Genomic DNA, 13,782 nt, shown 5'->3' with positions numbered 1-13,782 from the left:
CAATAATGATGTCCGACTCTTATAGGGCTAGAGTCAATTTTGAAACACCAAAGGTGCAAAAGTCTATTAAATTTATATATGGAATCTTGAAAAGAGTCATATTGACAAATCTCTCAAAGGAACACTTGGGTTGGGGTCAATTTCTGAGTTTAGGAAAGCACGTGGGCCAGCTTGATAATTAAGAATCTGGGCCGAATGCATTCTTTATTTAAGAAGTGTATAAAACCCAATAAGAAAACCCATTAGGTTGGAATCCAATTAACCAGTTCGGGCCATCGATTTTCCTCTGTCTTGCTGCCCAAGCACAATTGATCAGCCGAAATAAAGTTCATCGTAGATCATTTCTCCGCACATCATTCTTCGTCGTCGAATCCAGGTCAGTAGTAACTTCTTCCTCAGATCACTTTTTTTTTTTTTTTTTTGCATTTTATCGCGCCTTCCTAAAATTTTACAGTTTTCGATTATATTATTGAGCTTTTTGACTCAACAACTCCGCAGGGAATTTTGAAACCCCAAATTGTGCATCGAAAATGTTCCTTACAAGGTTAATTTTTTATTATTTAGCTTTTTAATCATGGTTTTCTGAGGTTTCTATTGTGATTTTTCTGATTTTTGTATTTTTTTGTTGTAGGACTGAATATGACAGAGGAGTTAATACTTTCTCTCCGGAAGGCCGGTTGTTTCAAGTGGAATATGCAATCGAAGCTATCAAGGTTGTAGCTGATGCTGATTTGTATTTTGAAATTGTTTTCTTAAAGACTTTGTGGTTATTTCTAGTTTTGTATAATGTGTATTATGGCGTGGTTGCTTCAGTTGGGTTCGACTGCCATTGGAGTGAAGACTAAGGAAGGGGTCGTGCTTGCTGTAGAGAAGCGTATCACATCGCCGCTTTTGGTATGCTCAGTATTTTTTTTTGAAAGCGAATTTCATTCTCTTTTGTTGGTTTTTAATGGAGCTTAAGGAAAACTAGAATCCACCTTTTGAAGTTGCAGAAGCGTAAGTTTCACTTGAAAAAACTCTAATTGTGAAAATTGCATAAAGATCGGCGATGGATCTGTTCTTTATGTTTTCCATGTCTTTTGAAAATTCTTCCACTGGTTTAGTTGAAAGCATGATGACCTAAAATAAAGAACTAGACTGGGTATTTTATAACTTGGCAATCTTGTGGGAGGTAAAGAAATAATATATTTTAATGGCTTCCAGGAACCTAGTAGCGTGGAGAAAATTATGGAAATCGACGAACATATTGGGTGTGCCATGAGTGGCTTGATTGCTGATGCGCGTACCCTGGTTGAACATGCAAGAGTTGAAACCCAGGTATTTTTTTGCCTTACTAAGTTCTTTTTTCTATAGTCTGTCATTGTGTTTGTGGCTTTAACTACTAACTGGCTCAGTTCCACTTTCTAGAATCATAGGTTTTCGTACGGTGAACCCATGACAGTTGAATCCACTACTCAAGCTCTCTGTGATCTTGCCTTGCGATTTGGTGAAGGAGACGAAGAATCTATGGTTAGCCTCTTTTCATGTTTGTTTAGATCCTTTAAATATGAGTTTTTCGTTGTCCAAAAGTTCAGTTATTTTTATTGCAATCTCATTTTATAATATGTACACACTGTTAGGAGTTATATTTGTTTTATGCCTCACTGACAGCAAAGTTATCATCAATTGAATAGCACTATTGAGATATAGCAAATTCAAAGATACATCCTTTTGTAATGATGTTTGACAGTTGGAGTTCCCGTCTACTTGTAGTCAAGTACTAATTATATCTTGTTATGGCCTCGCAACCTATGTGTAACAAAATTCAGTGACTAACTAAATAATTTCTTGAGTATTTTTGTTGTTCCTCTGTCAAGTTCATCTGTATTTGAAATGTCGTGTTTCTTATTTTTTTTATTTCTTTTCCCTGCAGTCCAGGCCTTTTGGTGTGTCTCTTCTCATTGCTGGTCATGATGAGAATGGCCCCAGCCTGTAAGTTCAGCTTTTATTTTGAATTGCTGGCAATGGCAATGTCTAAAACTTGATTCTTTTGTATTTATTGTTTCGTTGTATATCAAAGAAGTAATGTGATCTTATTAACTTTTGACTTCATTATTATTGAAAGATAGCACTTGCTTGAAACCTTTCATATGGTGAAAAGATCAGCAAGAAGTTATGGATGTTAATGATTTGCTAATTTGTGACTGAAAAATGGCAAGCCTAGAAGTTAATAGGCGCAGCTGCTTTTTTGCTGCATTTGGCTATCGTTGTTGAAATTCAGTTGAATAATATTTTTCCATTTGATGACCATTGATGTTGTGACTATGATTGATCTCCATTCTCTCCCTTACCCATATTCAAACAAAATTTAGAAAGTTCGCTCAATTATTTTCATTTATCATTGACTGCTTATTCACTTCGTAATTCGGATTGTGAAATTCTAGATTGACATTTCTTTTCTAAGTTTTTTGTTGAATTATTTCGTGCTCGTTAATCATTTGAGAAAGTTGATTATAAGGGGATTTGTTGTGCACAGATACTACACTGATCCATCTGGCACATTTTGGCAATGCAATGCTAAAGCCATTGGGTCAGGTTCTGAAGGTGCTGATAGCTCTTTGCAGGAGCAGTTTAACAAGGTTGTTACCAGTTCATTTTGGCAATAACTTTATAGCTATGAGCTCAAATCTATTTTGCGTGATTTGTTATCTCAAATTTGAGCGCACTTTTTTCAGGAAGAAGAATATAGATTATATACCATACATTCCATAGATTCCAAAACGAAGTTGCATGTTCAAGTCTAATGTTATAAATTATTCTCTCCATTCAGGATCTTACTCTGAAAGAAGCAGAAACTATTGCGCTTTCTATCCTGAAGCAAGTTATGGAGGAAAAGGTATGCTACTTTTGAGATGCATGCAGATCCTATTTTTGTACCTCATGCTCGAAATTTTTCTTCTTGGTTTGAGCGCTGTCGTTTGATGTCAGGTTACAGCCAACAACGTCGACATTGCTAAGGTGGCGCCTACTTATCATCTGTACACCCCTGTTGAAGTTGAAGAAGTCATCAGCCGCCTGTGATGAAACGGAGAGCGTCCATCCATCCATGCTTCATTTTCCGTGTTCATTTGGTTGACTGAGTCGTTACAACGGCAGTTCAAAAACTCATGTATCACTACTGACTTTATCATTTGAGATTCAATTGCATTGAAGGGTGTGAACATTATTTTCAGTAAAACGAATTTGTTGACCTACTTCTATAATTTTGTCTTGGATAACAGCAATTGTTTTTCCAATCTTTATGTCCGCTTACATGGAAACATGCTCGAGCATAATCCTCACGCTGTTATTTAACCTTAAAAGGATTTGAGCTGCATCCTTTCGCTAGAGTTTTCGGTATTTGATATGGATCTAAACTCTTATTAGATACTTTATCGATTCCATTTAAAAAGTGTGCAGAGACTCACATAATGTGGAAAAACTCGCAACATATAATAATCAAATAGCTTGTCTCACATAAAGAGTGACAGATTATGAAAGTCCCAAAACATTCTGGATGTCAGTGGCTGAGAGTATGAAGTTTGAAAGATATGCCTCGACAAAAGGGTTCACTTTAAAGCAAAGTGGATTTGGTCTATACCATGCCAACCGAAACACTCCTAGCATATACCATTGGCTTGATCAAAACATGTTTGAGTTCAGCATAAAGCTAGATGGAGCTCATGTCTTCAATGATACACGTTCAAGAGTGTCATAGCATAAGCTAGACCAAGCTCCAAATTGTGTAGCCAAGAAAATTAATGCAGAGTTCCTCAATCGCGGAATTCGTCCATGAATCCTTTGTGGAATTCAGTGAGGCGCGAAATAATGGCCGGTATTCTGTCCTCAAGAGGTAATATTGTGCACCTAAAATGCCATGTCCCAGGTACCTGCCACAAAACAACCCAAACCAAAAATTAATAATAGTAACTGGGAGTTTATTTAATTCTACAAAATAAATATGTTTATATTTATATCTGTTTTCTGAAAAGATGCTCTTAAAAAATCATAACTGGTAAATATTTTCCCGAGGTAAATGATTTTTTTAGATAAAACAAGGTAAATGGATTATGGAACCAAACTAGTAATATTTACCTGTCCAAAACCAGATCCAGGGACGACAACTATTCCAGTGGCATTAAGAAGTCGACGAGCATAGAACGTGTCTGGGGCTGCTTTAACAGCTTCTGCTGCTTCTATTGCTTTCTTTGGTAAGCGAATACGAGGAAAAAGATACATGGCACCTTCTGCTCTGTTGCATGTAACTCCTTCTAAACTGTTTAATGCATCCTCAAGTTTCTGAAGACCAGGAAAGAGTGAAGATAAGAAATAGGTGAAAATAGAAAAAGGCTCCAAAATCAACTAGTGGCAAGCCACCAATGAGAGAGGTTTATAAAGTCTAATAGGTAGCACTTATTACTCGATATACGTTTATGAGTTTTCCTTCTTTATATCTTCGGTTTGTAATCTTAGACAAATGGTTAATCTTCAATTAAAAGCTAACCTGGGCACGTCTTGCGAGTGAAGAGAGTATTGCATCTTTCTCCGCCAAATAAGACTCGTAGGATTCATCTCCAACCTACAAAATTATAGAACAAATTTACCAACAAGGGTGCACAAATGTATTTTTAGTTGGAGGAATGTAGATCTGTTAGGGGCCCGAATATCATCCAAAACCGAACATAAAGTTTGTTCTAGAAAGCCCAAGAGGCCCATTTAGGATATCCCATGGGAAAGGAGGAGTATTAGTGGGGAGAGGGAAGTGAGTTAGTTACACAGTTCACTTGTTATCATTCTTGTTGCACTATCTTGGCTAGGGAATTTACAGAGATTTCTTTGGGTTTTATTTTTTTCAATATAAAAAATATTTCATTCTCTTTGAATCTTTATTCTCTCATGATATTTCTGAAATTGAATTATAGAAGCACCCTAGCAGTTAGTCCGACCTGCCGGATAGAAGAAATGGCTACTACCCGTTAGGAAGCGAAGATCGAAGCACTTGAGAAGACCGTCCATGATATGCAGGAGAATATCAGTTCACTGACTAAAACAGTAGCTATCATTGCGGAATCACAAGCAAAAACGTTTGACTCGCAAGCAAGGATGGAGCAGTGGGTTTTTGCAAAGGCAGTTGATCGGGATAACGTGTTGGAAAATGAGCGAGTGCGGAAGGTGGTGAATGAAGTAGAGGGTCAGGAGGATGGAGGTTGAGGTTCATGTAATATGCAAAAAAGTACGTGTATGAGGAGATGCAACAGGCTCTACGGAGGATCGAAATTCCCGCGTTTGATGTTGTGGATCCCCGTGGGTGGCTTGGACGAGCAGAATACTATTTTGAACTCCAAGGGATTCCAATATACAATCGACTTAAGCTGGCTCACATTCACATGGAGGGCCCTACTTACCAAGAAAAGGGGTTATGTTTCCGATGAGGCGAGCCCTATAATTCTCTACATAAATGTGCGCAGAAGTCTCTAAGAGTGACACATGGCAGTAGACGAGGGGGAAGATGACATGGGGGAGGAGTTTCAGTGGCCGATTAACATGGAGATGGAAGTCGACACAGAACCCAACAAGTGATAGGTAAGCTTGAATCGTCATTTTTCTCTGTTTCGGGTTTTTCCCAACCTCAAACCATGAAAATTAATGGGCAAAATTGCTACTGAAGAGGTGGTGGTGATGATAGACAGTGGTGCTAGCCATAATTGTGTCGAGGATGTTAGTAAAAATCCGGGATGAGGGTCGATGAGTCAGTGATATTCGAGCTGTTTCTTGGTGATGGATGTCGGGTTACATGTCAAGGGGTCTGCCCGAACTTGAGTGCTGACTTGGGCGTGTGTAAGTTGGACATAGTGGGTTATTTGTTTGAGTTGGGAGATGTGGATGTGATACTCGGGATAGATTGACTGAGGACTCTAGGCGAGGTGAGAGTTGATTGGGGAAGGATAAGGATGATATATATGAAAGATGAACAAAGAGGTAGTGTTTCAAGTGGAACACTTCAACGGTCATTCGTATCACTTCATTCAATTGCAAAACGTCTTGAGGTTGAATTTTGTGCAGCTCTTTTCTCTATGGATAACTCAATCAAAAAAGCACGGCAAAACAGCCAACCCTTCGAAATATACTGCTACAGTATGTTGGAGTATTTGAAAATCCTCGGGATTACCACTGGGCAGAGACCAAAATCATGCTATTAGGATTAAAGTGGGGAGTGGGTCGGTTCAAGTGCGAACTTATAGGTATGCACACTGCCAGAAAATTGAGATTGGGGAATTAGTACCTTAGATGCTTGCTGCAGAAGTGATCCAACTGAGTCAAAGCTTGGTTAAAAAAAAGATGGTAACTGGAGGTTCTGTGTGGATTATCGAGCATTAAATGAGATCATGATACCCGACAAATACCACATACCTGTTATTGACGAGCTATTGGATGAAATACATGGGGCTGTTCATTTCTCATAGTTGGATCTGCATTTGGGGTACCATCAAATTAGGGTACAACCCAAGGACGTTCCCAAAACAGCCTTTCACACACATACGAGGGCTGAAAAAAGCACCCTCCACGTTTCAGGCCACTGTGAATGAAGTGTTACGGCCATATTTGAGAAAGTTTGTTTTAGTCTTTTTCGACGACATGCTCATTTACAGTAGGGGCGGGAAGAGCATTTGAATCATCTTCAAATCATTATAGAAGTGATGCTGGAAGAAAAGTTACTCTTAAACAAGAAGAAATGTAGCTTTGGGCTCCAAGAAATAGAGTACTTGGGCCATATTATATCAGTTTCTGGGGTGGCTGTCGATAAGCGGAAAGTAGTGAGTGTTAGAGCATGGCCGAGACCAGTTAACATCAAGGGAGTGAGGGGTTTTTTGGGTTAACTGGGTACTTTCGGAAGTTCATACGTGACAATGGAGATATTGCCGAACCCCTAACTGAGTTGCTCAAAAAGAATAATTTTGGATGGAATGAAGGGGCTGAAAAGGCTTTTGCAGAGCTTAAGAGACAGCTTAGCACTGCTCCGGTCTTACAATTACCGGATTTTACTATGGGCTTCCTAATCGAGAGTGATGCATCGGGTAGGGGAATTGGTGAGGTGCTCTCTCAAGAGAGGAGATCAATTGCATTTTTTAGCAAGGCTTTAGCGGACAGGGCGATGGCCAAATCCACCTACGAAAAAGAAATTATGGCTTTAATGATGACCATCAAACAGAGGCGAATTTATTGGGTCAAAAAGTTTGTGGTCATGACAGATCACAAATCAATGAGGAATCCATTACAACAGCGTTTAACCACTCACAACGGGCAACATTGGTTGGAAAAATTAATGGGATATGAGTTCGAGGTGAAGTACAAGGCCGGGTGCACAACGAGCCAGCAGATGCATTATCAAGGAGACATGGGGCAGTCAAGTTGAACAGCATTTCAGTGCCAATTTGGTTGGAACTTGAGGGAGTTAACCAGGCAGTGCGAGAGGATCCCTTGCTGCAGCAAGTTTTAAAAAAATACCTCAATCTATTGGGATAATGGGGTCATATTCATTGGTTAATGGAAGTTTATTATTTATGCACAGATAAGTTCTATCTAAATGATCAAAATGGGTCGACACGGTGTTAGACGAATGCCATCTTACACCGACAGGTGGCCATTTAGGGGCTTTGCGAACATTGAAGCGAGTATCAGGAAATTTCTATTGGGTAGGCATGAAAAAGGATGTGATTAAAATGGTGGCCAAATGGAAGATTTGTCAGAAACACAGATATCAAGCAACTAAGCCAGGGGGATTGTTACAGCCCCTGCCCATTACAGGTGCTATCTGGGATGATATCTAGATAGATTTCATCGTAGGGTTACCTAAATCAAGGGGTTATGAGGTACTGATGGTGGTGGTGGTGGATAGGCTGTACTTGTACAGCCACTTTATTCTACTCGAGCATCCTTTTACTGCCAAGAGAGTAGCTGCAGTTCTATGAAAAATGTGGTCCGCTTAAATGGAATTTCCTGTTCCATCGAAAGTGACCGTGATCCAGTATTCCCAAGTGCTTTTTGGTCTGAACTACTCAAATTGCTTCGTACGAAGTTGGCAATGGGTTCAGCCTACCATCCCGAATCGGATGGGCAGACCGAAGTGTTGAACATATGCATGGAGACTTATTTGAAGTGTTTCTCGTCTGAACAACCCAGACATTGGAAAAATTGGGTTCACTGGGCAGAGTTTTGGTATAACACATCTTGACAATCATCAGCAGGAACAACACCCTTTGAAGTGGTTAATGGGCGGAAACCACATGTATTGACTCAATTTTTACTATGGGAGACTAAAGTAGCTGCGGTGAGACAAGAGTTAAGTGACAGAGATAAGATGTTGAGGCAACTTAAGTATGATTTGCAAAGAGCATGATAAATAATGACTGAACATGTGAATTCTCGAAGGCGAAAGATATCATTTCAGGTCGTTGATATGGTATTCTAGTGTTGGAGAAGTTAGCTCCTGTATATTATGGTCCATTCAAAGTGTTGGGGAAGGTGGGCACTGTGGCATACAAATTACAGCTGCCCACAGAGTCTCGAAAACATCATGTGGTTTCTCCAGGAATTTGAACCAAGCAAGGTGTTGTTTACAAGGTACAAGAAAGCAGGTAACGAGGAGAAGTTGCAAGTACTCATTGAATGGAAGAATCGACCTACTGAAGAGGCAACATGGGAACATGCCAGCTGAGGTTTCAACTCAATTTCCAGACTTTAGCCTCGAGGACAACACAAATTTTGAGGGGGAGGATAGTTATGGGTCTAGAATATCATCCAAAGCCCAACATAAAGATTGTGTTGTTTACACTAGTAGGCCCAAGATTCCCATTTAGGATAATCACGTGGGAACGGGGGACTATTAGTGGGGAGAGTGAAGTGAGCTAGTTATTCAGTTCATTTTTTACCATTCTTGTTGCACTAGCTTGGCTAGGGAATTTACAGAGATTTCTCTGGGTTTTACTTTTTAACAATATAAAAAAAATTACATAATCTTTAAATCTTTATTCTCTCATAATATTTCTGCAATTGAATTATAGAACCAGCCTAACAAGATCTTATGTGTTAGCTTGTAGAAACAGGCAAGCAGGCAAGTTAAATAATATAGGGCTGACATAAGGGTATTACTTCAAAGAGAAGTTGATTATAATTCAGTTTATAGGATCCCATCAATTACAGTCAAGTATAGGGTTAAATAAAAATACTTTCTCTGGAGAAGGCTTACACCAGAAAGCAAAGGGAGAACAATAAAATCAGCGAATTAATTGCATCAATCTTTACCCCACTTAGTTTCCATGTACAGAACTAAATAATCGGAACATGTTCTAACACTTTTACCTAATAATTTATGATCTAACTTTCATGTCGAGAGGGGAAATTTGTTTCGTGTATTACTAGTTTGATCTTTATGGTCAATATTTATAGTTTGTATGGAATGAAGTATAATTAAGCAAAGATGAACAAGAAAACATACCTTTGGGGGGTTCATGACAAGGCTTGCAAGAATCTGACCAGATATATTAGAACAAAGGTTTACAGATGCCACTTTGTATATTTGCTCCCTTATCTCAGGACTAAATCCTGTGACCTCCATGTAACCTCCTCTTTTTCCACATTCTCCATAATAACCTGGAGGAGGAGGAGAAACAGAAGCTCATCTAATAGGAAGAGGTTCCTCTGTCACAAAATCATAACTACAACATGCAAGAAAATCTGACCACAATACCTTTCGACACAGACTGAAAAGATACCAAAGATAAATCTTTCTCCCCATAACCCATAGACCGGGAAACTTTCTTAAAGGAGTGGAACTGTTTGTCAGGAACATAAATATTTTCCTGGTACACCTGCAAAAATCCCAAAAACAGAATCGTCAAAGATAAATATTATTTGATGCTAATGAGGTTGAGCCATCTAGAGGCAATATAGTGAGAGTATTAATATCCAAATGACTAAACGAGCAGCAACTTTCAGAAGCAGGTTCATAAGTTAAGTATCATTGAGACTAAGGAATCTAGACACCTCATCTGCCAAAAGAACGAGCCCTTCTTTCTCGCAGAATTCCACAATTTGCTTTTGATTGTTCTCAGCCAGAACCTTCAGAAGAAGCATTGAAACATTCAAATTGTGGGACAAGAACCAAACCAGAAAGAAGAAACAAGATTTCAGAAAAAACAATTAGCCAATACAGAAAGAAAAGGCAAGTCCCTGCTTAATCACCCTCAGGCCTCAAGAGATTCACTTATGTTTACCTGCCCTGTAGGATTGCCAGGATTTATGACAACCAATGCCCTGACACAAACACCCTTTGACCTGGCAGTTTCCAACTGATTCTTAAGCTCAGAGACCTCCATTCCCCATCCCGCTTCTTCATCGAGATAATAAGGAACCTACTCAAAAAAATGAAAGTGATCACAATTTGAACTTACGTTCTGCTCAAAGTTCAGAAGAAGTATCAAAACTCATCGATTAAATGAAGCTAGGTAAATATTTGAAAGACATATTCCTAGCTACCAAAAACGTACAAGAGAGCCTCCATGGAGGGCAATTGAAGCAGAATAAAGAGGATACTGAGGAATTGGACACAGTATACCATCTTTCTCTGATCGTATCAACAACTGCATCATCATATGAACCTGAACAAAGCGCAGAGAAATGTTATTCCATCTCTGGAATTGCAAATCTTGAAGTTTTCTTTCAATCTTCTGTATACATAACAAGAAAGAGCATAAAATGTTTACTGCTGGGCTTGCACCATCCGTCAAGAAAATATCATTTGGATCAGCTGGGAATCCATCACGAGCTTTAATACCAGCAGCAATTTGATCACGCAAACCTTTGATTCCCTGATTTCATAGAAACACGAGAAATTTTTTTTCAACATCAGTAGAGTTCTAAGTACATAGCCCAAGGTTTCAAGTGAAGTCATGCTTACCTGACTGTGACTATATGCACCAGTAGCTCGTCCAGGAATTTGATCTATGGTCTGGAAAGCCCTCTCTATGGAGTCCGCACTGCCAAATCCATGAGGAAAAAGAAGGGAAATATGAATTTATTACAACAAAACCATCCCAGTTTGGATACAAATCAGGAACTTTAAATTAAGTCATAAAGAGGTAGATGATGTGATCATTATTGTTAGCAGACAATAAAGATAAAGAGATGCAATAACTTACTCTACACTGAATCTAACAAATCAAGATGACCTTAATTGGGATTCTATGATTTATTGTATTCACCTTCTTTATTCACTGCCCAATGGCATTGCCATAAAAACTTTAACACTCATGTTTACATATAAAAGCATAATCAATAGTAATATGAAACTTCCAAGGTACTAAAAATAAAAAAATCGGTTCAAATAATGTCAAGTCAGGTGTCTAGTTTGAACATTGAACCTCTTTACCTAAACAAACCCTGTGTCTCAGATTTGTCCAAAATGGAGGGATGGTCACACAGAGCAAGGACCTGAATAAAAAATAATATAAGAAGATGGACACATGAACTTGAGGTCAGCCACATAATATGCAGTCCGCTTACCTCTCTAAAGAAAGTGATTGGCTGCTGACCTAGTGCTTGAGGATTTCCTATGTTGCAGTAAAGTATCTGCAAAAACAAGAACAGGATAAGTATGGCATTTATATTACCATTTAATGTAAACCTGCCACAATGAGACGAGGGTGAAGTCCATGTAACATCACAAACCATGAATCTTCACACAAATATAACGTCCCAACGTTAGCTCACAAACTCTCAGCATCTGAATTCAGAAAAAAAATCATTTCTGAAGGCATATTGCTGGAAAAAATTACTGTTTTATGCGAGCATGCAATTGATGTTGGTACGCAGCAAGAAACATAGAAAATTAATCTAAAGCATGAAAACCATTCTGCATTTCTCAAAGGCAACAATGTTATTGCACATTGTTATTGTTTTAGGTGAAGATTAATCCACGATTCTGATGGTACATCTAATGTAACTTTCATTAAGTTTATCACACACACATTGATATATATTCATTTTTGAAACCGCAAACATGCTGATCAAATTGTCTACACGAACTATGAAGTGGAACCAAGACCATTTTTTTCAAGGCATGATTAAATCAAAACGAAATTAGTACCTCATCAAAAGGTTGACGATCTGGGTGGCTCTTCAATTCTTGTTCTAGTTTCTGTAGAATAAATGCAAAAGAGGCCTCAAAATAATATAAGGTTTGAAGTCCACCTATCCAGTTGCACAATCTGTAGTAACTAGCAAATGTGAAAGAAATTACCTGAGCAAGAGTGACAATTTCTCCACGTACAGCATACTCACATGCCAGTACCTGGAAAGACGTTTGGTAAGTTAGCATAAGGTTGCTTTGGCCAACATGTTTTGGAAGTGCAACCGATTACCAAAATTTAAAGGCAAAATATTCAAAATCAATAAAGGAACAAAAGTACAATCATAAATCGAGTAATATTACATTCATTTTTTCCCCTGATATCTATAAGAATCACCTGTCAATGTTATCAATCCATAAGGGGTTCAAATCAACTCTATGAGACAGATGATCAATTGTGAGATTAACTTTCAAGCAGCTACCAAAAGCTCGATAACTACCAAGAGATGAACAGAAAAAGAAAAGAAAAGAAAAGGTGAACTTATCAAATAATGGTCTTTCCACAATCTACAGGAGGTATATAAAAATCTAAAAGAAGAACAAATCCAAATATTATATCGGGAACGAAGTTGGCCAAGGGAAACAGAGATCAATCCACAGTTACTGAAATAACCAAAACACTCTTTTGAAGAAAAGAGTCAGAGCTCAAAGCATTAAGCGAGATTACGAATCTCCAAAGCGCTGCTGAAATCGTTATTTGATCAAGATCAGACGTGAAGACAACAGCAGCAAAAACAAGACTACTTTTTTCCGATACCCCAAAAAAAAAAATCAAAACCGATAAACCAATCAACAAATAGGATCAAATCCCAGATCAAATATTTTAAAAAAATGCTAATTCAAACAAAACAGAAAACATGCAAAATAAAATCACCTTAGGATTAATGGAGTCAATGGAGATAGGAGTGGAGGAATAGTCAGAAGCCATGGAATCAGGAGCCGATGTGGTACTCAGAAGACGCAAGAGAAATGCAGCGGCTGGAGACAAAATATGATTCGGTGGAGAAGAAAATGAAGAGGTGGCGTAGGGATGTTGAGATACGGAAGCTAAAAGTTTGGTACGGGGAATGAGATTTCTGGCAAATCTCCGCATCACCATTAATCAAAGGGAAATTGGAAGGAAGGGGGAAGTTTCTTGCCAACTTCCTAGACTTAGTTTTTTATGCACAAAAACAAAAAAAAAAAAAAATTGCAATAGAAAACTGCGGGCAGCGGCGTCCAGGGGTATCTGCAATGCCGTGCTTTTTGACTTGTCTTCCAGACAACCAATTTTACAAAAGAAAATATTATCAAAAGAATGGAACGAAATATTTTATAAAAGGAATTTTTCGAATTGAAACATCCTTTTTGGGCAACTTGATTTTAAATTCTTAAATCATAACGCATGTATTTTCGTGAATGAAAATCGATACAAATAATTAAAAATATAAGATTAATATATGTAATTTGAGAACCAACTGTTTTAGATGTGATATAAAGATAAGATTTTGAGCAAACATTATAACACTTGTGTTAATATAAATATAAATACTTGTTACAATTGTTTGGGTACTCGAATATCATATATTGACGCCACA

The 13,782-nt window shown here is 38.2% G+C and overlaps 2 protein-coding genes across 2 annotated transcripts; one reads left to right on the top strand and one right to left on the bottom strand.

The window, feature by feature from the left end:
- The first annotated feature begins 275 nt into the window (after positions 1 to 275).
- On the top strand, positions 276 to 3,242 carry LOC142531676 (proteasome subunit alpha type-5). Its single transcript, XM_075637898.1, has 10 exons — positions 276 to 376; positions 499 to 544; positions 632 to 713; positions 814 to 894; positions 1,204 to 1,317; positions 1,408 to 1,509; positions 1,913 to 1,971; positions 2,516 to 2,618; positions 2,810 to 2,875; positions 2,968 to 3,242. Exons 2-10 carry the CDS (start codon positions 531 to 533, stop codon positions 3,058 to 3,060), a joined length of 714 nt encoding a protein of 237 aa, XP_075494013.1. The 5' UTR covers positions 276 to 376; positions 499 to 530; the 3' UTR covers positions 3,061 to 3,242.
- A 205-nt stretch (positions 3,243 to 3,447) lies between these two features.
- On the bottom strand, positions 3,448 to 13,446 carry LOC142531675 (alanine aminotransferase 2-like). Its single transcript, XM_075637897.1, has 15 exons — positions 13,080 to 13,446; positions 12,317 to 12,367; positions 12,164 to 12,214; positions 11,581 to 11,646; positions 11,447 to 11,508; positions 10,976 to 11,054; positions 10,782 to 10,886; positions 10,566 to 10,676; positions 10,293 to 10,430; positions 10,063 to 10,137; positions 9,767 to 9,887; positions 9,515 to 9,669; positions 4,523 to 4,597; positions 4,114 to 4,317; positions 3,448 to 3,908 (listed from the first exon to the last, which is right to left on the bottom strand). The coding sequence occupies exons 1-15, from the start codon at positions 13,302 to 13,304 to the stop codon at positions 3,792 to 3,794; spliced, it is 1,635 nt and encodes a 544-aa protein (XP_075494012.1). The 5' UTR covers positions 13,305 to 13,446; the 3' UTR covers positions 3,448 to 3,791.
- Between the last annotated feature and the right edge of the window lie 336 nt (positions 13,447 to 13,782).

The sequence above is a fragment of the Primulina tabacum genome, chromosome 17, assembly GCF_025594145.1.
Source record: "Primulina tabacum isolate GXHZ01 chromosome 17, ASM2559414v2, whole genome shotgun sequence".
Taxonomy (NCBI): Eukaryota; Viridiplantae; Streptophyta; class Magnoliopsida; order Lamiales; family Gesneriaceae; genus Primulina; species Primulina tabacum.
This window is presented reverse-complemented; position numbering and strand designations above follow the sequence as displayed.